The 20830-nt window shown below is 44.4% G+C and overlaps 3 protein-coding genes and 1 pseudogene across 3 annotated transcripts; 2 read left to right on the top strand and 2 right to left on the bottom strand.

The window, feature by feature from the left end:
* Window positions 1–3686: 3686 nt before the first annotated feature.
* On the top strand, window positions 3687–8548 carry LOC133913682 (serine/threonine-protein kinase BSK5-like). The gene is made up of 10 exons (XM_062356897.1): window positions 3687–4040; window positions 4588–4814; window positions 4908–5043; window positions 5766–5899; window positions 5986–6091; window positions 6202–6287; window positions 6466–6654; window positions 6958–7119; window positions 7304–7417; window positions 8085–8548. The coding sequence occupies exons 1-10, from the start codon at window positions 3974–3976 to the stop codon at window positions 8337–8339; spliced, it is 1476 nt and encodes a 491-aa protein (XP_062212881.1). The 5' UTR covers window positions 3687–3973; the 3' UTR covers window positions 8340–8548.
* A 928-nt stretch (window positions 8549–9476) lies between these two features.
* Window positions 9477–12417, bottom strand: LOC133913683 (mitochondrial import inner membrane translocase subunit TIM10-like). The gene is made up of 6 exons (XM_062356898.1): window positions 12219–12417; window positions 12055–12109; window positions 11927–11979; window positions 11146–11184; window positions 10657–10726; window positions 9477–9782 (listed from the first exon to the last, which is right to left on the bottom strand). Exons 2-6 carry the CDS (start codon window positions 12094–12096, stop codon window positions 9735–9737), a joined length of 252 nt encoding a protein of 83 aa, XP_062212882.1. The 5' UTR covers window positions 12097–12109; window positions 12219–12417; the 3' UTR covers window positions 9477–9734.
* A 2179-nt stretch (window positions 12418–14596) lies between these two features.
* LOC133910824 (uncharacterized) lies at window positions 14597–17755 on the top strand (annotated as a pseudogene).
* A 759-nt stretch (window positions 17756–18514) lies between these two features.
* Window positions 18515–20452, bottom strand: LOC133913684 (protein GRAVITROPIC IN THE LIGHT 1-like). The gene has a single exon (XM_062356899.1). The coding sequence runs from the start codon at window positions 20299–20301 to the stop codon at window positions 18877–18879; it is 1425 nt and encodes a 474-aa protein (XP_062212883.1). The 5' UTR covers window positions 20302–20452; the 3' UTR covers window positions 18515–18876.
* Between the last annotated feature and the right edge of the window lie 378 nt (window positions 20453–20830).

Consider the following 20830-nt stretch of genomic DNA (forward strand, 5'->3'; position numbering starts at 1 on the left):
GTTCCCGTCACGACGGGATTCCCAGAGTCATTCCCTTCAGGACGGGATTCTCTCTCTTTTCCCTTCGCGATTCCCCTCGAGGGGAAGCTGTTGGAGATGAGAGGAAATAAAGGGAATGAGAACGGGGAAGGGAATCGGGAAGGGAACGAAATGAAGGGAATATGGTTGGAGATGGTCAAGGGATGAGATTTAGAGGAGCTACTAGAGATGTCTTAGGCAAGATTTTACCACCAAAAATGGCCACTTGATTTTTGTCCAATCAAACTTTTGGTTTGGTCTCAAAATAAATACTATTTGATATGATTAAATTTTAGCTTTCTAGGGCGAGAAGTTTTGCATCAACTTGACTGTGAAGAGGCCAAATTTTAGTTTTTTTGACAAAATTTTGATTTGGTCTCAAACCACATACTATTTAACATGATTAAATTTTAGTACGATCTTAATTTTGGTATGACTAAATTTTAGCTTTATGGGACGAGAAGTTTTGCACCAACTTTACTGTGAAGTGAACCTATGCTGAGTCGTCTTCGTCGTCTTTACCACTCACTGGTCCTAATAAAAAAACGATCATGCGTAGCAACCCCTGCAGCGTGTGAGGTTTATCTGTTAAATCAACGTCGACTTGCTGTAATGATATTCTGACAGCGACTTCCTCCTAGTGCTCACACACATGTGCCCAACGCGGCTGCGCCGCCTTCAATTCGTCTCAATTCCCTCCGGTTCACATTGCTAATTCTGTTTGATCAGTGAGATAGCGTATGTTTGTGACAGGCTATATCAAATTAAATGATCTAATCGATCTACCTAATATTTAAGCATGCAGTTAATTTCTAAGCAAAAACACATCCTTTTATCCTTATCCACCGAATTTCTTTTAGATTATTGCATACCCTATATTCACAAACCTTGAACAGCACCCCCTCCCATTTCTTTCTCTCTTTTTTGACCGGAACACCCCTATTAAGAGGTGATTTCCATTTATTTTGTTTTTACTACGGATAAATTATTCTGGAAGGAACCAAATGGAAAAGGAAGCAACGGAAAGAAATTAATAAGTGCTAAACCAGATTCTATTCCTTTTCGATTGGAGTTATGAGTTATCACTCATTTGAACTGGCGTTGTCATCAACAGCTAAAACCGTTGTTATTGTAGATAATCTATTCTAGGAAGGAATTGAATGGAAAGGAAGTAACAGAAGGAAATTGATGAGTGCCAAAACAAGTGCCTACTCCTTTTGAATAGGAATTATCTTCTGTATGAAATTAAAAAGCTCTAAATTTTGGAGTACCTACTAATATTTGAACCGAAGTTATCGTCAGTAGCTAAAGTTGTCGTAACTGCAGATAAACAATTTTATGAAGGAATTGCAAGAAGGAAATTAATATGCGCTAAACCAAATGCCTACTCCTTTTGAATCAGAGTTATCGTTTTATGGAAATTAATAAATAGTAAAATATGGAGCCATTCATTTGAATCAGAGTTATCACCAATTTACACGTCAGCTAACTCAAATGTTAAATTTAGCAACAAGTTATTGGTATCCACTCGTAGTTTTACACAAAACAGAGTAGTGGACATGAAACTACAAAAGTTGCATTCTGAAAAATTACACATTAATTCTTAGATAGCAAGAGAAAGCCTACAATCTTCTTTGAAATTCGTGGCAAAAGAATCAAATGTTTATACCGTTAGAAAGTAGTATTAAAACAGATAATTTCGCAACTCTAACAACGTTTTCTATCTTGAAGTACAATCTTTTCATAGAGGTCCAATAAATATGCGCAAAAAGAGAGTTGCTATTTTACTATCGTCTAGAAATAAGAAGGCTTGCAATTGATGGTCTCAGCTGTTGGATGACGACCCGATGAACCACACAGTTCGTCTTCCACCTCCAGCTTTTTTCTCCTTGCTCGCCCGCTCTGTCCCCCTCTTCTCATCTCTAGTAGGGGCTGTGGCTGCTGGATTCACAACTGTCTCGCTACTTCGTCTTAGACGGTTTGTCGCTTAATCTCCTCTATGAATATTGTAATGACATAATCCTGGTACATTGTAACGCCAAACGTTCTCAGTGACCACTTAGATTTGGTAAGGCACTCTTTCCGAATAGAACTGTAACGGTAGAATCATGTTATTTTAACGTAAAACACTATCGGTGATCACTTAGATTTAGTAACGCTATTTCTAACCATATTTTCTCCGTTTCATTTCTTTACTAATTTTTCTTCTTTTTTTATTTTTTTTATTTTCTCTCCCCTCTAACAGTTTTTTTTTACTGATTTTTTTCTCATTTTTTTTATTTTCTCTCATATCTAACGATTTCTCTTTAAAAAGATTTGTGAAAGAAAATAAGAAAGATAGAGTGAATACCCTTAAGAATTTCTTTCTAATTATAAAAATATAAAAAGAAGCAGTTGATATACGAAGGAAACAAAAATTCCTTCAAAACAGATTTTCATCTGCGAAAATAATCCCTTAAAATGCTCTAATACAACTTACCGAATAGCACGCGGCTGATTAGCATCACATAAATACGTCCAACAACAATCTAAAATAATATGCGCACCCCATCGTGCGAAATTGACTACCCTTTCCACAGCTTAGCATGCCTCTGGCGCCTTCCCCCCTCCCACAAATACTAGTATATGTACATAATCCCTAACACTTGCATAAAATAAAATCCTAAACATTATGTTTAACCCATATATTCACGATAATGCACCCCCGCAAAGATTCAATTGGTAAGCAGTAGTATCTGGCGCTGGGCTGGCCCTGAGATTTTATGATTCAGGACAAAACTAAAAGCGGAGTCTATTGAATATAAATATTAAAATATTTATATATCAATTATAAAGATAATATTTTAGTAGAGTTCACGAGTATTTACGATAAGGTTGAATAACCTGAAATGTGTCTATTACAGTAAACTAGAACAAAATTATTGTAAATGCTCGTGTGAACAAAATTATAAAGAATCGGAGTACATGTACGTATGCTTGTATTAATGCATGCTAACTAGATGGAGATACTCACATGTCTATGTACAACTTGCTGCGTGCAGCTCTAGTTACTCATCGGTACATACGGTAGGTAGTTTGTAGCTATAGTAGCTTTGGAACTATCTGTTCGCAGGTATTAGCATCACCGAAGCAAGCAGAGACCTTTCTATATTTTAAAAGAACGATCTTAGTAAGGGTCGAATCCATTTGAGATGAAATAGAAATTATAGAGGAGAAAAACCAAAGATAAAAACTCATATGGTAATAGCTGATGTATGTCCTCGATCGAAAATATGGACATGTCGGACGTCTTGGAGTTATGGTCTCACGAAACGCAAGAAACTAAACTGTCTGGACGGAAGAAAATATAAAACAGGTAAATAGCTAAATAGACTAGATAGATAGGTTATTTGATTTTTTATAGATTAGAGAAACCAGATCACTTACATTCTACCGTACGCACTGCTAGAAATAGCTGGTACTTTAGATCTAATTATATTTATTATAGTATGACTATTAGACATACAAATTATATATAGATATATATGAAAAAGGAGCCGCTCGGTTTTGGGGCCAGGGCGGCCCTGATCTGGCGCTTTTAAAAAAGATGAGAAAATCCTCCGGTTTTCCAGTGAAACAGAGAATAATTCGCGAGTATATGAAGGGTGGAGGAGAAAGATTGAGAGGAACAAACAGGCTGCAGGCAGCAGGGGGCTAAAAAGCAGGGAAAAGCCCACCACCTTCCTAGGATCCACAACCCGAGCACCCCACCCGGTCCTTTCTTCCTCACTCTCTCCCTCCCAGTCCCCTCTCTCTCTATCTCCTCTCTCCTCTTCTCGCACTTCGCAAGTATTTTAGTCTTACTCTATTCGAGTCCTACCAGTAGCAGGCGAGCGAGAGAGGTGGTGCTGGTGGTGGGGCGGAAGGAACCGTCGCTTGCTGCGAGGAGCCGCGCGAGATCTAGGCGAACGCTGCCATGGGTGCTCGCTGCTCCAAGCTCTCCGTCTGCTGGTGGCCTCCCCACTTCAAATCGCCGATGCTTGGTACCCACCTACCGCGCATTGCCACTCCTGGCTCGCGAGGATTCTTCTGTTCTCGGTTTGGTGGTTTATTTCTCTTGCTGCTTCTGTTTTATTTCTTGGGGGCGGCGGCGGCCCGGCATTTGGGGTTGGCTCTTTTGTTTTTGTTGCGTTTTTTGTGGATTTTTTTTGTTGTTCGTTTCTGCCTGCGTGCGTGATTTCGTGCTTTGGTTGTGGTGTTGGCCCCCGTCGATCTCGCTGGAATTCGTTGCGTGTGGTCCCGATCCATGAGGTTATTTTCTTTGGACGCGCAAGAACGATCCGAATCTCATTTTGCTCTAGCTGCTTGTCGCTGATTCGACACGTTTCTCTACTTGGTTCGACGAATTCGGTTGTTCTCGCGAGATTTCGGACTTGCTTCCGTTTAGTTCTCTGCTTTTATTCGGATAATCTCGTGACGGAGAGCAATGCGTAGTTAATCACAAGTGTTTCCTCTTGATTCTGAGGTGTGCTGCTGTGTCTGCTCTCGTCCTTGGTCCTGATCCGACGCCGGTGTTGTTTTCCTGTGCAGAGAATGGCGCCGCCGAGGATGACGGCAGCGGCGTTCCGGTGTTCGCCGAGTACAGCCTCGACGAGCTCCGGGCGGCGACTGACGGCTTCGCTCCCGACCGCATCGTGTCGGAGCACGGCGAGAAGGCGCCCAACGTGGTCTACCGCGGCACGCTCTTCAGCTCCGGCCGCACCGTCGCCATCAAGCGCTTCGGCCGCTCCGCCTGGCCGGACTCCCGCCAGTTCTTGGTCCGTGTAGCTTGCTTCGTGTCATGGATCATTTCTTGTATGTCTCTAGCCTTTGTGGCGTCTGATTGAATGGATGTATGTCTGTGGATGCAGGAGGAGGCGAGGGCTGTTGGGCAGCTGAGGAGTGGCCGGCTGGCCAACCTGATCGGATGCTGCTCCGAGAGCGGCGAGCGGCTGCTCGTCGCCGAGTTCATGCCGCATGAGACCTTGGCAAAGCATCTTTTCCACTGTATGTTTGTATTTTTGCTTACTTGCTGTTCTCTTACAATAGATGCAATCAATACATTTGGGCTCTGCTGGAGTTGTTTCTGGTTTGATAGTAGACTAGTAGTCGAATTTAGCATCAAAGTGGTAAGATTGGGACCCTTATTTAAGGATGTGTGCTTGTCACATATATCCAGTGTGGAATTGTTGCTTTCCATTGGAGAGGGTTGAAGTAATTTCTGCCACAAAATCCTTTAGCTGTTTCTTTTGTCTGGTGCTATTTCCGTACTTTAGGCTAACTGGAAATCACTCAAATCAGCACACTGGTTTTCTATAAATGCTTCTGGTCAGTGTTTTGTTTTGAAGCAATTTCTGCTGCAGAATACTTTAGCTGTTTGTTTTGTCTGGCGCTATTTCTGTACTTTAGGCTAACTGGAAATCAACACACTGGTTTTCTATAAATGCTTCTGGTTAGTATTTTGTTTGGAGGTGCAGTGACAGGCATCCATGCATTATTTTTTTACGCATTTCTAGTGGATATTTATAGCTTAATTGCATCTAACTCATCTAACTTGCAAATGTTGGTTTGGACGAATGGTACTTATTAGGAAGGGTTTCCATTGCATGACCTTTTAAATGCGGTTCGCGCGTGTGGAGTTTGGCGGTTAGGATCATTTAGGATTTTCTATAATTGGCTGCATTTTGAATATGATGGTTGCATTTTGCCCTCGTGGTTATGCATGGCAGGGGAGACAAACCCATTGAGTTGGGCAATGAGGATGAGGGCTGCGCTTTATGTGGCACAGGCGTTGGACTACTGCAGTAGCAAAGGAAGAGCTCTGTATCATGACCTGCATGCATACAGGGTCGTCTTTGATGTGGTGAGCCTCTACTTGTTCGCCTTAGTTGCCCTCAGGCCTTTCAAACTAAAGCATTAATCCTTTTGATTTTGGATTGTGAATTGTAGGATGGTAACCCTAGACTATCATGTTTTGGTATGATGAAGAACAGCAGGGATGGAAAGAGTTACAGTACCAATTTGGCCTTCACACCTCCGGAGTACCTTAAGACAGGTAAGTGTGTCACATACATACCAAGTTTGCGATCTCTTACTATTGCCATGAAATGAAAGCTTTAGGGAATAGGGCTTTTATTTGTTTCTTAACTGTTATCTGTTCTGCAGGCAGAGTAAGTCCAGAGAGTGTGGTCTACAGTTTTGGTACTATCTTGCTTGATCTCCTAAGTGGAAAGCACATTCCACCAAGCCATGTAAGTAGTTCTTCTCACTGTTGGATGTTTCCTTCGGTGTGTGTGCTTTAAATATGTTCTCCAAAGATAATATATGAGCATTGTAGTGTGTTCTGTGTCGACACTTAGTGTGACTAACTGTTGCCATTGATCGATTTTATCCAAGGAAAACATTGATTTTAGCTTTGCTTTTCTGTAGGCACTTGACCTTGTAAGAGGAAAGACTTTCTTGGTGCTGATGGATTCTTGCTTGGAAGGTCATGTCTCCAACTCTGATGGAACTGACTTGATGCGATTAGTATCCCGTTGCTTGCAATATGAAGCACGTGACCGGCCAAACCTGAAAGCAGTAGTGTCTGGTCTTGCAAGTCTCCAGAAAGATGCATCTGTAATATTCTTTCTTGCTGCTATTTTTCATGGTCTAATGCCTATACCTTGGGTTTCATATAAGATTGATTGTTGATGCTGCAAATGTCCCCTATTAAATTTGTTTGTATTGCAAATTCCAACTAGTAGATATGATGTTCTTTCAATGGAAAATACTTAGTGTATGTGTTCGGAACACAAATGCTGGTCTTGTGTGCCATACATTTTATGTTGTTTTTTCTGTTGACATTATCTATCAGAAGAACTTATCTCATTAGTTATATTGCTTTGCTTGCTTAATATTTCTAACTGAATTTTGACGCAGACTCCTTCGCGCACTTTGTTGGGAATCCAGCATGATAAGGAAAACTCAGAACAAGTCTCATTGTCTGCCATTGGGAAAGCTTTTGCCAGAGCGGACCTGAATATGGTACATGAGATATTAGAGGATGATGGATATAATGAGGATGACATTTCGAATTCTGAGGTAAAAGAACTATTTGCTAGTAAACCATTCTGGCTGGTTAATGCCACATTTCCAGTTTTGGCTATAGCCCAAGAAGGCCATTTTCTGAAATTGTTCATGAAGTGTTGATATGAATGATAACTTAGGGAAAGAGTACTTGATGCTATATGTCTTACATATGTATTTGGAATGTTGGAACTTGCAGGTATCTCTACAGTCATGGACTGGCCAGCTATCTGAAAGTTTTGTTGTTAAGAGGCATGCAGATAATGCCTTTGAGTCCAAGGATTTTGTAACTGCACTCGAGTGTTACTCAAGGGTATGTTTGTATTATCATGTGATAAACAAATATAATTCTCCAATTTCAAATTGATACATCTGCTGCTTCAATGTTTTCAATCACTTTTAGGTTGTTTTTCTTCCAACTAGGCATACAAATGGGTTTAATAAGTAATGTTTCCAAATTTGGTTCTTTAATGGGTTTAATGACCTGTATTGAGGTTTGAGTCAGGTGGCGTTGTGACTAAATTGGGATGACATGTCTAATAGCATTGGTGTGCTTATGTTTAGGAAACAGTTCTCTTTTTCGCATGGAAGTGAGAGATGTGAAGTAGCTCCAAACCATTGGCTTGAGTTGAATTTGACATCTAGGCTGTGAATTTCCATGACTCCTTGGGACCAAGGCCTTTTTGTTGCTTGTAGTCAGTTGGAGCCCAAAATGCTTTTTACCAATTTAGCTTTAGGTAGTTTTGGGTTCTTTCATGATTCAGAATGATACCTTATAGGTGGGTTGGGTTTGGTTGCAACCAATTCACGGGTTTATTTCCAACTCCACTAATGGTGACCTAAACTTCAAACTCTGAACACTGGATGTATTGCACTGTGCCTGCATGCTAAAATATAGTAGTAAGATACAGTGTGTTGCTGGATGATGTTTCATTGGTATCATTTTTCAGCCTATTGATCTGACATTGGTTGTTTGGCAGTTTCTCGACACAGGTGCACTGGTGTCTCCAACTATGCTGGCGCGACGATGCTTCGCATACATGGTGGCTGGGAAGATGCAGGAAGGCCTAGAGGACGCGAAGAAGGCTGAGGACATTGCACCTGGGTGGCCGATTGGACACTACCTGCAAGCGATGGCACTTCTTGGCCTGGGAAGGGAGGCTGAAAGCCATGAAGCACTAAAGAAAGGCACTGCTTTGGAAGCCGAAAGAAAGAGTAGAGCTAGAACTGTATAGCCCTAAATATGATGCCTTCTCTGCTTGTACCTAGATCGCCTGCATTTTGGGTGCCTCCAATGCTTGCCACCAGTAGGGCTGATTTTGGTATTCCCTAACTTGTATCGGTATCTCCAGTGGTTTTACAAGTAAAAAAAACTCCTAGGTTGGCTGTTATTACACCTCCAATATATTCATGAATACAGAAATGGGCAACTAGTATTGTGATAGCATTCTGTTGATGTGAGATTGTAAAGTGACAATTTTTCATTTTATTCCAAAAAAGGCTTGTATATACAAACTTTCAAAATTTTCTCAGGATTAAAAACTTAAGTTATTTGATCAATCAGGCATCCTCGGAGTCTTCATGACATAATACTGCGGAAGTATTTGTTCCGTGCTTGATAGCTAAAGTTATTCCACAGCCATGAGTGAAGTGCATGTATGGTTAAGACTACTAAGCAGAGTATGGGGCAGCAGATGCCGTTCAACTATGGTTAATCCTTGAGGGCATCTCTGGTGCAAGGTGCTCTTATGCATATGCTTAGAGTGAATATAGCTACATCATCGAGCTACTTGCTCCATTATCTAGTTAAGGGAAAGCTATATGCATAACAGCATAAGTACTTGGTAAGCAAGTGATACTAGTATACTACATTTGTGTGTGTGTGTGTGTGTGTGTGTGTGTGTGTGTTAGAAAGCAAATCATTCTGGAATGAGCTGGTCATATCATGGAATCCCATAATTTTTTGTGAGATGATGTTAGCATGTGCTAGATCTATCATTAAGACTAGATGATACATTATTCCTCAAACCAAGTTAGGACGCTTTCAGCAAAAGAAAGTGACACTTTGAGTGTGCATGCAAACAAATTTTAGTTTTAACTACGATGTATTCAGATGTATGTCTCGTGAATGATACATATAGATTCATCTTAAAAATACTTTCATAATATTGGCACCACAGTAAAGGCTAATTCAAGGTGCCCTTGTACACTGAAACAGGTGAATCAAAATACTTACGTGAGAATGCACTCTGATTAGCGTGGATTGTAATGTCTATAATGGACCGTTCGGCTATGACTCAGGTAGTCAAAAGTTGCGAGCAGTCCAGAAGTTATGTCAGCAGAAAGACATCCATACAGTTAACTACGAAACATGGCCAACTTTCGCAGCAGAATTATTCTCTCAAGCTGTATCAAATTATTATAGGCATGTTCCCTGTTCATGATTCATAGAAAAGGTACATCACCGGAAAGGGCAGGATACTGGGATTTCCTTGAGCAGTCCAGGAATTAGCAAGTCACTGGTGCTGTACTCGTGTACTTAGTAGCAAGTGGCAACATTCTAAAACCAACCAAAATGAAGGAACAGAGCGACGAGATTCTGCTACAAAATGCAACTGGTGCTTCTCAGTTCACATCTGAGGCCGGTTCCCAAGAAGCTGACCGACTAAATTAGTCACCTGAAATGAATGGCCCAAAGGGCAGGGATTAAAAGAGTGAGACATAAACAAGTAGCAATTGATGAATTGATAGAACCAAACCAGCAGGTATCTCAAATCAAACGAGAAAACTATTGCCAGCTTATCGACATGGAAAAAAGTGGCATGGTAGGAATTCAGGAAACTATTGTGCTAATGTCGCATCTTGGAGACTGTTTGGTTGATGCCTAATTTTGCCATAACCAAGTTAGAGAAAGTGTGGCGTGTCCCAAAAAGTGTGGCGAAGAAAATTCTCACCACAAGCCTGCAAGTGTGTCAAAGTTTGGCAGAAAACGTGTCTATGACACATAAGCCAAAGGGCTAAGAAAGTGTGGCAGCCACAATAAGAAAGTGTGGCAGCCATGATAAGAAAGTGTGACAGCCACGATTCTGGCAGTCAATCAAACACTTACCTAAGTAACTATAACACAACTAAGGTTAGGCATGGCAACCTTAGGCATCAAACCAAACAGATGCCTTTCTTAACCTGTCTCCATATTTCAAAGACTCAAGCAGATACATAAAAGAGTCGCATATTTCTGAAGTAGATATAGAGTGAAGGCTACTGCATTAAAACTATCATAGTAAAAAACAATAGAGCGAGCATGTATATCTTCAGGCCTCTCTGGATGGAGATCACAAACTGTCTTTGTTCGCAATAAGCAGATGCAAATCATAGTTCTGTTCCAACCTAAATCCTTGAGTATGCAGGACACCATCAAGGACAATAATTTTCACAAATTTAATGAGTGCACAGCCATGTATAATACACTCTGTAGATTAGCTATAAACACTTTATGCAACCAAATGAGCACAAAAATGAATCAGGAAAGAGAAAAAGTATCAACAAACTTGCCTGCCAGTACTTTGAAACACATCGATCGATGCAACTGTTCTCACCCATATTGAGCTCAGCTTCTTTATACCTGATGAAATAAAATCCCCAGAGAAAAGAGCATAGTTAAATCTGACAGATGATAAATCCTTCCTAATTCTCACTAACAATGTGCCAAAAGGAGTTCCCAGGCTTGAAATGTAATGCATTATAATTCACTATCTTGTCCACCTTAGCTGAATTATATGATTATCCTCATACAACAACATTGAATAAGATATATCTAAAGTACTTTAGATGAAAATGTAATACATTATAATTCACTATCTTGTCCACCTTAGCTGAATTATACGATTATCCTCATACAACAACATTGAATAAGATATATCTACAGTACTTTAGATGAAAATGCTATTCACTAAAACTGAAATAAGGATATGCTAACAAGTTCATAAAACAACGATTTGAAGATTTCTAGTTATGCAAAATATAAGCAGATTATTTCTGTACCTTTTCTCAATGCACTTGTCGAAACAAGTCTGTGTAAGCCTGCATAAAGCACAATGACACTGTATCAGAACGAGCATATATTAACCGGCAACCAAAACTAATCCTCCTGTGAAACGACTGGATTGAGAGGAGAGATATAAGAGTAGTAATTTTTAATGTCTATTACTATAAGCATGGCAGACTTTCAGAAGAGCAGGAAAACTCTATAATTACATTATCTATGTTTGAGTGTGTTTGAAGGATGTAGGCTTAACCGTATGAAGCAGATATCACTTGTTAGGAAAAGCCGCAATATTTCAATAACTCCAGTAAGATGTTACCAATGTATCATTAATAATGAGAAGCATCTCTGTGCTGAGTGTTGACAGGATCCTGATTTAATTTATGATCTCTCTTTTATTTATTGCTGGAACAACTAAGTGGTAATGAATACAATATCTCTCTCTTTTCAATGCATAGTTGTTGATGACAATTTGCATTGCCAATAGCATTTGCAACCACTTGATATATCGTAAGAATGATTAGTTTGCAAGACAAGCATGATGAAAGCATTAAACATCACCGGGATCACATTCTCTACAATATTGCACATTTGCACTAGTGATATAAGTTTGTGACGCCAAGAGGTTGGGATAACACTGTAATTCAATTGAAATCTTTTGTTTTTCCAGGTAATGATGATGACTAATACAGTAATTTGAAACTACAAAGACAACAACTGGCACTGGTGTACTTCTTGTATCATTAGTGATCTCAGGCAAGCAGGAAGCATATCGCTCACCTATTGAAAAGATCAACCCTGTACTCCATCTCCTTCTCCGCCATCCCAAACATCTGCTCAAAGACGCCCAGAATGAGCAATAAATATAAAACTGAAAGAAAAAAAGGCATCAAGCTAAATGAATATACCTGCTCCTTCTCCAAATTGGTCGGCCCGCCTTTCGCAGCCATTGCTACGCCTCACCTGCAAAAAGCAGAGCGCACCAAGAAACGCAAAGCCGAACCAATTAACAAATCATCCAGAGAAGAAGCAGAAGGAGAAGAGCAGAGAAGTGATACGAGGAAGGAGATACTTATGGGGAAGGAAAACGACGGTCTGGATCCTTGAGAGGCGGCGTTGGGATGTCCAGGCGCGACGAGCAGCACAGCGCGCCTCCAGCCGTCCAGCGTCCTTCGCCGACTAGGGTTTTGCTCTTCTTCCGTCGGGGAGGCGGAAACGAACGGAGAGGAGAGCCCGCCTTCTCCCTCTCCTATGCGCAATTCTGTAAGAGCCTGTTTAAAAAGATGCACTATACTATTTCTTTTATAATTTAATAGCTAAGTAAAAAATAAAAAAGTAGACACATATAATCATAAATAATTATAATAGGAGAATTTTTTAAATAAGATTCTATAGCCCGCATCCAGATGGATCCTGGCCCGAGAGGTATTCATTCACACCATGGACCCACTAAAAAGGCCCAGTGTTCCAGTTCTAATCGTCTTGTTCCGGGCTGCTTCGCCTTTCGGGCCTGCTCATCGCGCTTCTTCTTGCGGCATTCTCGGGCCCAGTGGCCCGTCTTGCCACAGTACCGGCACTCGTCGGCGGCGATCGTCTTCTTCCCCTTGCCGTTCCCGCCAGCGAGCTTCGGTGGCCTCGAACCATCAGAGCTCCCGGCGTCTTTACCGCGGGCGCCGCCACGGCCTCGGCTCTGGCCCGATGACAACGAGCGGTTGCCACCCGAGCCACTGCTGGCGGAGAGTTGAAGACGCGACACGACGCGCGCCACCAGCTCGTCCTTAGACAGGTTCAGCTTGGCCGCGGCGCCGATGCTGCTCCCTCCGAGGTCGTAGCGCTCCTCCGTCGCCTTCAGTCGCGCGATCAGCTCCTCCACCGAGACCTGGCTCAGATCATGCAGTGTCTCGATCGCCATTGCGATTTGCGCATACCTCGCCGGGACCGCCTGGAGAAACTTACGCACGACGTCCTCCTCTTCGACCTCCTCGCCTAGGACCGCCAGTTGGTGCACGATCCCGTTGATGCGGAGGGAGAAGTCGTCGATGGTCTCCCCATCGCGGAACCGCAACGAGTCGAAGTCTCGCCGGAGCGTGTTCGCCTTGGCGCGCCACACCCGCTCGACGCCACGTGCCTGGTGCGGATGGCGTCCCAAGTCGCCTTCGCCGAGGGCTTGGTTGCCACGACACCCATCATCTCTGGCGGAACAGCCTTGGAAATCACCTCGAGCGCCGTGCGATCGTCGGTGAAGTCGACGTCGACGGCGCCGAGGCTCACCACCTCCCATAGGCCGCGCGCTCGAAGCATGACCTTCATCAGCGCCGCCCAGTCGAAGTAGTTTGTACGTGTGAGAGTCGGGTATTGCCCGCTCCCACTCACCTCCTTGGTGATCCGGTGGATCACCAGATTTCTGCCCGAACTGCCATTGCCGCTGCTGCTCCCCAGCTACGGCGACGTGTCGCGCTGACGGCGTCGGAACGGCGATGCAGAACGACCGCGCAGCATGAGTGCCCACTCGATGGCGCGATCGCGAACCCAACGGCGGTACCGGAGCTCTGATACCAGTTGTGGCCTCCTGCTCGTCGGCGACCGTCGCCGGAGACGGAGAAGACTACCCTGGGTCGATGAAAAACCCGCACAGAAACTCAACGCGAACACACACTGGAACACAAGAGTTTGGTGCCGCTAAGACCACCTCTTTTCTGGACTCTATTGATCGAAATATATACACCACGATTACAAAAGGCCGTAGCCACAAACTCCACTACGCCGTGCGCGCCACGACCTCCGACTGGTTCGCGCCATCCCACGAATGAGAGCATTGCGCGCACGGTGACCACTACCAGCTAGAAAACAGGAAAGCCACTGCATGAACTTGGCATGCGTCAAGCTGCTACAAACGCGCTCGAACTGAATTGACCGAGCTCACTTATTCAGAAAAGAAAACAGCTAAGAAATAGGAGCTAAACCAAGCTGGATTATCCAACACCGCCGCCCCAACTATCGTTTGGTCGTGCTCCACCGCACGTCCTCTCTGTCGGCCCTTCCCTGTCGAATCGCCACACCGTCCTGGCTTCTGCACCGCTCGATCGCCGGTGCGCTCGCCTCCGGCGTAGCCTACCGGATGCTGCCACCGCTCGGCTGGCCTGGCCAGCTATCCCGCCGGTGCGCTCGCCTCCGACGTAGCCTGCCGGATGCTGCCACCGCTTGGCTGGCCTTGCCAGCTATCCCGCCGGCGCGTCGCCACTGGCCCATCCCTCTTCGGCATCGTCTTCTCCCCAGCGCCCCCTTCTCTCGGGTGAGCCCCAACCGCCGCTAGGCTGAGCCCCGTTGTGCTCGGCCGCATCTTCTCCCTGGCCATCTTCCCTCTGGCGCCGTCTCCTTCCCCTCCCCACCGGCACCCATCTCCCTCCCTCTCTTCCTTCCGTCGCCCGGCCGAAGAGATAGCGTGAAGGCATGGCGTTGAGCGGTGTGATGGAAATGTGGGCCCGGGTGGTATTTGAGTGATGAAATCTAGGTGGGTAGTATTTTAGAATGTGCCATCGGTAGAGTGATAAAAAAAATAATTAACCCCCTCACCAAGGCCATTCCCGCCCTACCCAGAAGTCTCCTTCAAAGTATTTGCCGCATCATGTTTATACCGAGCATTTTGCCGAATACTTGACATAATTTACAACTCAGTGCAATGTTTAGGTTGTCTCATCATGTTTATACCAATTATGCCACGAGCAACATCACAGTGAAGTTGTCGTGCGACTGTTAAAATTTCACATCTAACATGCGAAACATATGCACTATGTTGAAAGTGATTGATGACAAGTGACCTGCCAAATTGTACTTAAAATGCTTTAAAACTGTGACTCGTTTAGTTGGATGGTAGTCACTGTGACAATCTGTATTAACTTGGGTCCGCGATTCATGTTACTGTAAGCACTTAATTGTGGCGAGATTGGGAGTACTAATTTCTGATATCAATCCGATCATTCTCCAACTTACCATGTTACCATTCCTCATAGGAAATGGCTCACTGCAAGTCCACCTGAATGACTTCTCTTGCATACCATTTCTTTTAGCATTGTATTTTTCACAAAAGTTATTCGCAGATTTATAATCCATCCATCCAAGTCAAGAGGAGATTGAGAAGTGGCTCTGTCAGTGTCAAATCAAAGCCTTTGCATCCTGGATTGGTCTTTCTGCATTGCACTTTAAACAAGGAGCTTCATGACTTCATCAGAGATACAGAGGGTTGTTACGGCTTTATTGGAGCTACAGTTGGTTCTATGTGAGTACTTCCCTGAGTTCTTTCCATTCATTGATTTTTGTTTTTTTTTTAATTCTTGACATGTTATTAACTAGCATTGTTATGATTTTTGTTTTAGGTGGATACTTTCATAATCTTTTTGGGACTATTCAATAAATGATTATACATTAGAGTACTTGACCTTAGATAATAGATAGCATCTCATTTTGACATTTATTTGAGAACTTAAGACAATACTGGTCACCATGGATATGGTAACCATGTCCAAACAAATATATGCCATCCTTAATTGCACAATCATCCTTTAACCTCATAAGCGATCAGCATGCACCATTAAGTGTTACCTGAAAGTAATAGGGTATTTCTTTGATGATCAGGATATTATTTTTGCAAGAAAAAATAATTATCACAATAATTTGCTTGGTGTAATGGTAACAAGTATGAAATATTAATCATGCCATACAGATTATCGAAATCACTACATGAATATACTGCTACAATAGTACTATAGCAGATCACATCTCCTCGTAGTATCTTCTATGATCAGTTATTCAGTTTGCGGGTTGCGTGTCTTATACCTGTCTTCGTGCTAATATCTGTACTGTGCAGCAAGAGGCAGATTAAAAAGCCAAAACACATTCCAGTTGAAGAAGTTGAATCAATTATTAGAGAAAAAAAGGAGGAACAAGAGAAAGCTGACTGAGAATTTGAAGAAATGGAGAACATGGGAAATGTCGAGTCTTTCAGCAAACCTGTTGAAGATTCTGAACTTATGTTAATTAATAAGATCAAAAGACAGTTTAAGAAATCACCCTCAAAAGGAGGCACCAGCCACAATGTTTTTATACCTGGTGCTAGTGTTCATGTTCTCTCTGGACCTCTCACAGGCTTCACTGGATCCCTCCTGGAAGTGAACCGCAAAAATAAGAAGGTTTGGCCGATGACAGCTTCACCTCTTTTCTTCTGGTAATTATTTGGTTATCTAACAAGTGTAACCTCTCATAGGCCACTGTCCAATTGTCACTTTTTGGTAAAGAGAGCTTTTTTGATCTAGATTTTGATCAAATTGAGGCAGTAGAAGCAGACGGCAACGATAGTAACCTATGAGGTTGAACGCTCTTCTAAATCCTGATTTACTGACTTTGGCAAACATGTTCATTACTTCAGAATCCCAAGATATGAGCACACCTAACCTTGAACATCTGTTATACCCTATTCTGCTTGTATCAGGTTCGAATCCCAAGATATGAGCACTCCTAACCTTGAACATCTGTTATACCCTATTCTGCTTGTATCAGGTTATCGCAAAAGGACATCTGACTTAGGAAGTTAGATGTTTCTCGTACATAAATCGGATGACAAAAGAAATGATATATCTGGAGATGTGACTTTCTCACCTGATTATATGATGGAACATGCATTCACCATTATTGCACTGCACTGATTTGTCTCCCCCATTAAAGTAAACCAAGTCCATTTAGGATCGTACAGTAAGGGATTTTGATTGCTTGAGAGAATGTCAAGATTTCATCTTATATCATTCTGCTTCTCTGCATGGTGTTTTTCATACCTTTTGTATCTCCTCCAAACTTTAGCTGCAGGGGAGGAAATTTAAGATTTTTATGGTATTCTGCTATAGTTTCTCACTTTGTGTTTTCATGTCTGAGCAGGCATCTTGTGTATAACAGTATCGACTGCTTTTATCAAAAACGTCAGCTGGGGCCTGAGTGAATGAGTCTGGCACTTCAGTTGGACCGAGTTACCAGCAAGACAAACAGTTAGCGTAAGAGCCGCCGTCAAAATTAAGCAGTAATTTCTGAGTTCACTATCAAGCATTCCAAATAAACTTTTGTCTACTGTAAACAGATAGAAGGGGGGTTTGGGGTGGGGTGTTCATGGCTCTATTTCATCTATTGCATTGAAATAACTGTTCCCTTTTTCATTTTTTTGACAGGAGTTACTGAAATGCAAGTTTATAAATAATGAGGATTTTGAACCGGGGAAATCATTGACTTCCACTAGGTTGCGCTCACATTTCGTTTAGAGCATCTCCCGTACAACTCATCCTCTATATCCACATATAGGGGTATTACTTAAATTATTCCTTTCCAGCAGATCTCCTAAATCTCAATCTCTATATCTCACTCTCCTTTATTTTATTGGTATCTTGTAAAAGATGACCCGTACGTCAGTGGACGGTGGCAACCTGTAGCGCTAGATAGGTGACATAAGAGGTCACTTATATTTGGGGGATGGAAAGGCTCGTTTAGGAGATATCCAAAAATAGGAGATGTGTTAGGGAAGCTACCGGAGATGCTCATGTAAAAAGCAATATTTCAACATTTTAGGTTGCCATTTTCAGTGCTGTAGGCTGTTTATTTCATATTTTTATTACCATTATCGTCACTTTTAAACAAGTTGAAATGGAAATAGAGCTCCAAGTTTATTATTTTTTAACAAGGAACTCCAAATTTATCAGATCTTCAGTCACTTCAAGGTGTGCATGTAGCAATCCGGGGGTTTGCTGCTTTGCCTCGGATTCTGAACGATGACAGGCAGAGATGGCTTTGTAGAAAGAGCCCCAACTTAGCTGTTTAGGACAAAGAAAAGCTTAGGAACAATACAAGCTTCTGCCTTTTCACTTTTCTCTTTCCTGTCAGTTTCCGGAGATCTGTTCTCAAAGTAGATCGGGAGTAAAAACAATAACAACATCAAATCCTTTATCCCAAACAAGTTACGATAGGTTAGATATAAAATTCACAAAATCCAACTAAAAAGATGATAAAATAATAATAATAATAATAAAAGTACTAGTAATAGAAAAAATAAAAGTAATACCAGGAGTAAAGAGAAAGACAAAATATGCATTCTCTTCACCGTAACTGCTCTATCATGATCATCATCATCCATTTATGCTATCAAAGAATATGCAGTGAACAAGATACATCTCCCTGTATGAGATCTAACTTCTAATCTTCAAACAAATTAATTAAAGATGATCATGAGTTCCCATGGCCACATCCACATCCTAAAATCTTGCCTGTCCCCTGCCAAGCAAGAGGAGAATTGAAGCAGCACCCCTTACAGTATTGCATAGTAACAGACTAACAACGTATCATAAATGTCTTTGATGAGGAGATGTCCTCCTTGATGTCATACCAACAGAATGGCCCGATGTAAACTTATGGTGTTCCCGGGGTGTTGATACATCCAAATCTTAGAATCATAGTTGCTGATCAGTACATGAATCAGGAAATGGTACTGTTGCTTGCCAAACGATGATTATACATTCAATTGCAAGCCGAACACATGGATAATGGGTTACTTGAGATAACGAAGCAACCAAAGAAAGTATAAGGAGCTAGTAGGCTAGTACGGTACTACTCTCACTGTTCTTCACCAATGAGCTGCTGCTGCTCCGGCATGTCGCCGGTCAGCAAACGGATGTGATCCTGGCGCGCCATTCATGCGTCTGTCACGGCCGGCCGCCGCGCGGCACGAGGTACACCCGGGCGCGCACGACGGCGCCGTTGCCCAACCGGAACCCCGGCGCGACCGCGAACCCGACGACCATGCCGGCTCTGGCGCGCGGGGGCGCGCCGGACACGCTCTCCATGTACTCCGGGTGGAACTCCGCGCCGCGGCTGGCCTCGAAGTGGCTGGGCGGCGGCTCGAGCGCGAACGCTAGCAGGTGAAGCATCCACACGGCCTTGGCCGCGCGCAGGAACTCGCCGTAGAACGGCGTCCGCGGGTGCGCGCCGCCGCCTACCACCTTCCGGTGCTCACCGTCGCCTAGGATGGCCTCCTCCAGGCGAGGAGGCAGGAGGAACGCGAACTTGCTCGCGGCGTAGCGGCCGAAGGCGCAGGTCGGGAGCACGCCCAGGAGCTCCGCGGGCTCCATCCCGCGCATGTCGCGGAACTGCGTGTACCGATCGCGCCGGAACGCGGCGGGGTCGAGCAGCGAGGAGAGGGAGCCGTCCAGGTAGAAGGACTCGTGCTCGAAGCCGCCGAGGAGGACGCGGGTGACGTGCGCCTCGAGGGCGTGCTTGGCGAGCTGCAGGGAGGAGACCGGGATCTTGGTGAGGGACCGGGTGGCCGCCGCGAGGTCCAGCCCCGCCGCGCGCATCAGGTGGAGGAGGTGCCCCGCGAACGCCCGAATGGCCGCGCGGGCCTGCTCGGCGCAGGAGGTGAACAGCTCCACCGTCGGCACGCCGCCGGCGCCGTTCTGCTTGGACGGGTGGTGGCGCGCGTTGCGGCGGCTGGTGGCGACGGCGAGCTTCTCCTTGAGGCCGTCGACCTCGGTCTGCTTGGCCTGGAGCTGGCGCCGGAGGTCGTCGATCGCGGCCTCGTAGGGCGCGACGGCCTCGCGGAGCGGGGGCGCCGCAACGTTGGGGCGTGGGATGTGGCCCGCGGCGGCGGAGCGGCGGAAACGGTCGCGGAGGCGCGCGAGGTGGCGGAGCTCAGCCACCACAGCTGCATCCGTGGTGCGCATCTTGTCGGGGTCCCATGGGCAGTGCGCGCCCTGGAGCGCCGCGTACGCGCGCCGCACGCCGGAGACCGCGTCGAAGACCTCCGCCATCAGCGCCTCCGTGTCGCGCGCGCGCTCGGCGCCCTTGGCCTCCGCTAGCTTCCTCTTCTCCTCCTGCCCCTCCTCCCAGATCTTGAGCTCCTCCTCCTCGTCCTCGTCCTCGTCCTCCACCTCCGCCGCAGAGGGGGAACGCCGGCACTTCTCACTGCCGGAGACGGCGTCAGCGAAGTCGGCGAAGGGGTCGTCGTCGTCGTCCTCCAGGTCGCTGTCGCCGGAGTCGCGTAGGGTGTAGTTGCAGGGGAGGCGGTTGGAGAGGCAGGAGGAGGCGACGCGGTGGATGAGGTCGCCGACGGTGACCGGCTTGCTCGCCATTTCTTGCTCGGCTTCCCACCCTCGTCGTCCCTGATCAGTGTACTGAGCAGAAGATGCCGTGTCACTGTGCGCCAAAAATGCGTGTGGGTGGGTCGTAAATTTAAGAGGCCAGCCCGACAGGGGAGCCAAAACAGGAGGCAGATGCCCTGTGGAATGCAGCGCGGCTAGATGAAGACGAAGGGGATGAGCTGGACTGCTGGAGTAGGGATTTACTTTTTTTTATCGGCGAAAATTTCGGTTCATTTTCTTCCTCTGTTTTACGAGAAAATTCCGAATTTACGTATTCCGCTCCTTTCCGAAATTTTAATCCTGGCCGAGAGCTTTCAGGCTTATTAGGCAGAGCTCATTGAGTAAAATTAGTGAAAGCTTTGTCATTCGGTAGTTCGTAACTTTTAACTCTCAAAGTGATTTTATGGTGATGATTCTTTAAAATAATTTTATGGTGGTGATTCTTTAAAATAAATTAGATGTTATAAGTAAAAAAATCAACTTTATCTGATTTCACTTCTTCCATATAGTTTATCTATAA

Source organism: Phragmites australis, chromosome 3, assembly GCF_958298935.1.
Source record: "Phragmites australis chromosome 3, lpPhrAust1.1, whole genome shotgun sequence".
Taxonomy (NCBI): domain Eukaryota; kingdom Viridiplantae; phylum Streptophyta; class Magnoliopsida; order Poales; family Poaceae; genus Phragmites; species Phragmites australis.

Excerpts from the sequence above, each read along its gene's own strand:
- LOC133913682 (XM_062356897.1), top strand. The coding sequence starts at position 3,974 with ATGGGTGCTCGCTGCTCCAAGCTCTCCGTCTGCTGGTGGCCTCCCCAC. Across the intron at positions 6,092-6,201 it reads TCCGGAGTACCTTAAGACAG|GCAGAGTAAGTCCAGAGAGT; the intron begins GTAAGTGTGTCA and ends TCTGTTCTGCAG. Across the intron at positions 7,418-8,084 it reads CACTCGAGTGTTACTCAAGG|TTTCTCGACACAGGTGCACT; the intron begins GTATGTTTGTAT and ends GTTGTTTGGCAG.
- LOC133913683 (XM_062356898.1), bottom strand. The coding sequence starts at position 12,096 with ATGGCTGCGAAAGGCGGGCCGACCAATTTGGAGAAGGAGCAG. Across the intron at positions 11,980-12,054 it reads CCAATTTGGAGAAGGAGCAG|ATGTTTGGGATGGCGGAGAA; the intron begins GTATATTCATTT and ends GTCTTTGAGCAG. Across the intron at positions 10,727-11,145 it reads GACAAGTGCATTGAGAAAAG|GTATAAAGAAGCTGAGCTCA; the intron begins GTACAGAAATAA and ends TTATTTCATCAG.
- LOC133913684 (XM_062356899.1), bottom strand. The coding sequence starts at position 20,301 with ATGGCGAGCAAGCCGGTCACCGTCGGCGACCTCATCCACCGCGTCGCC.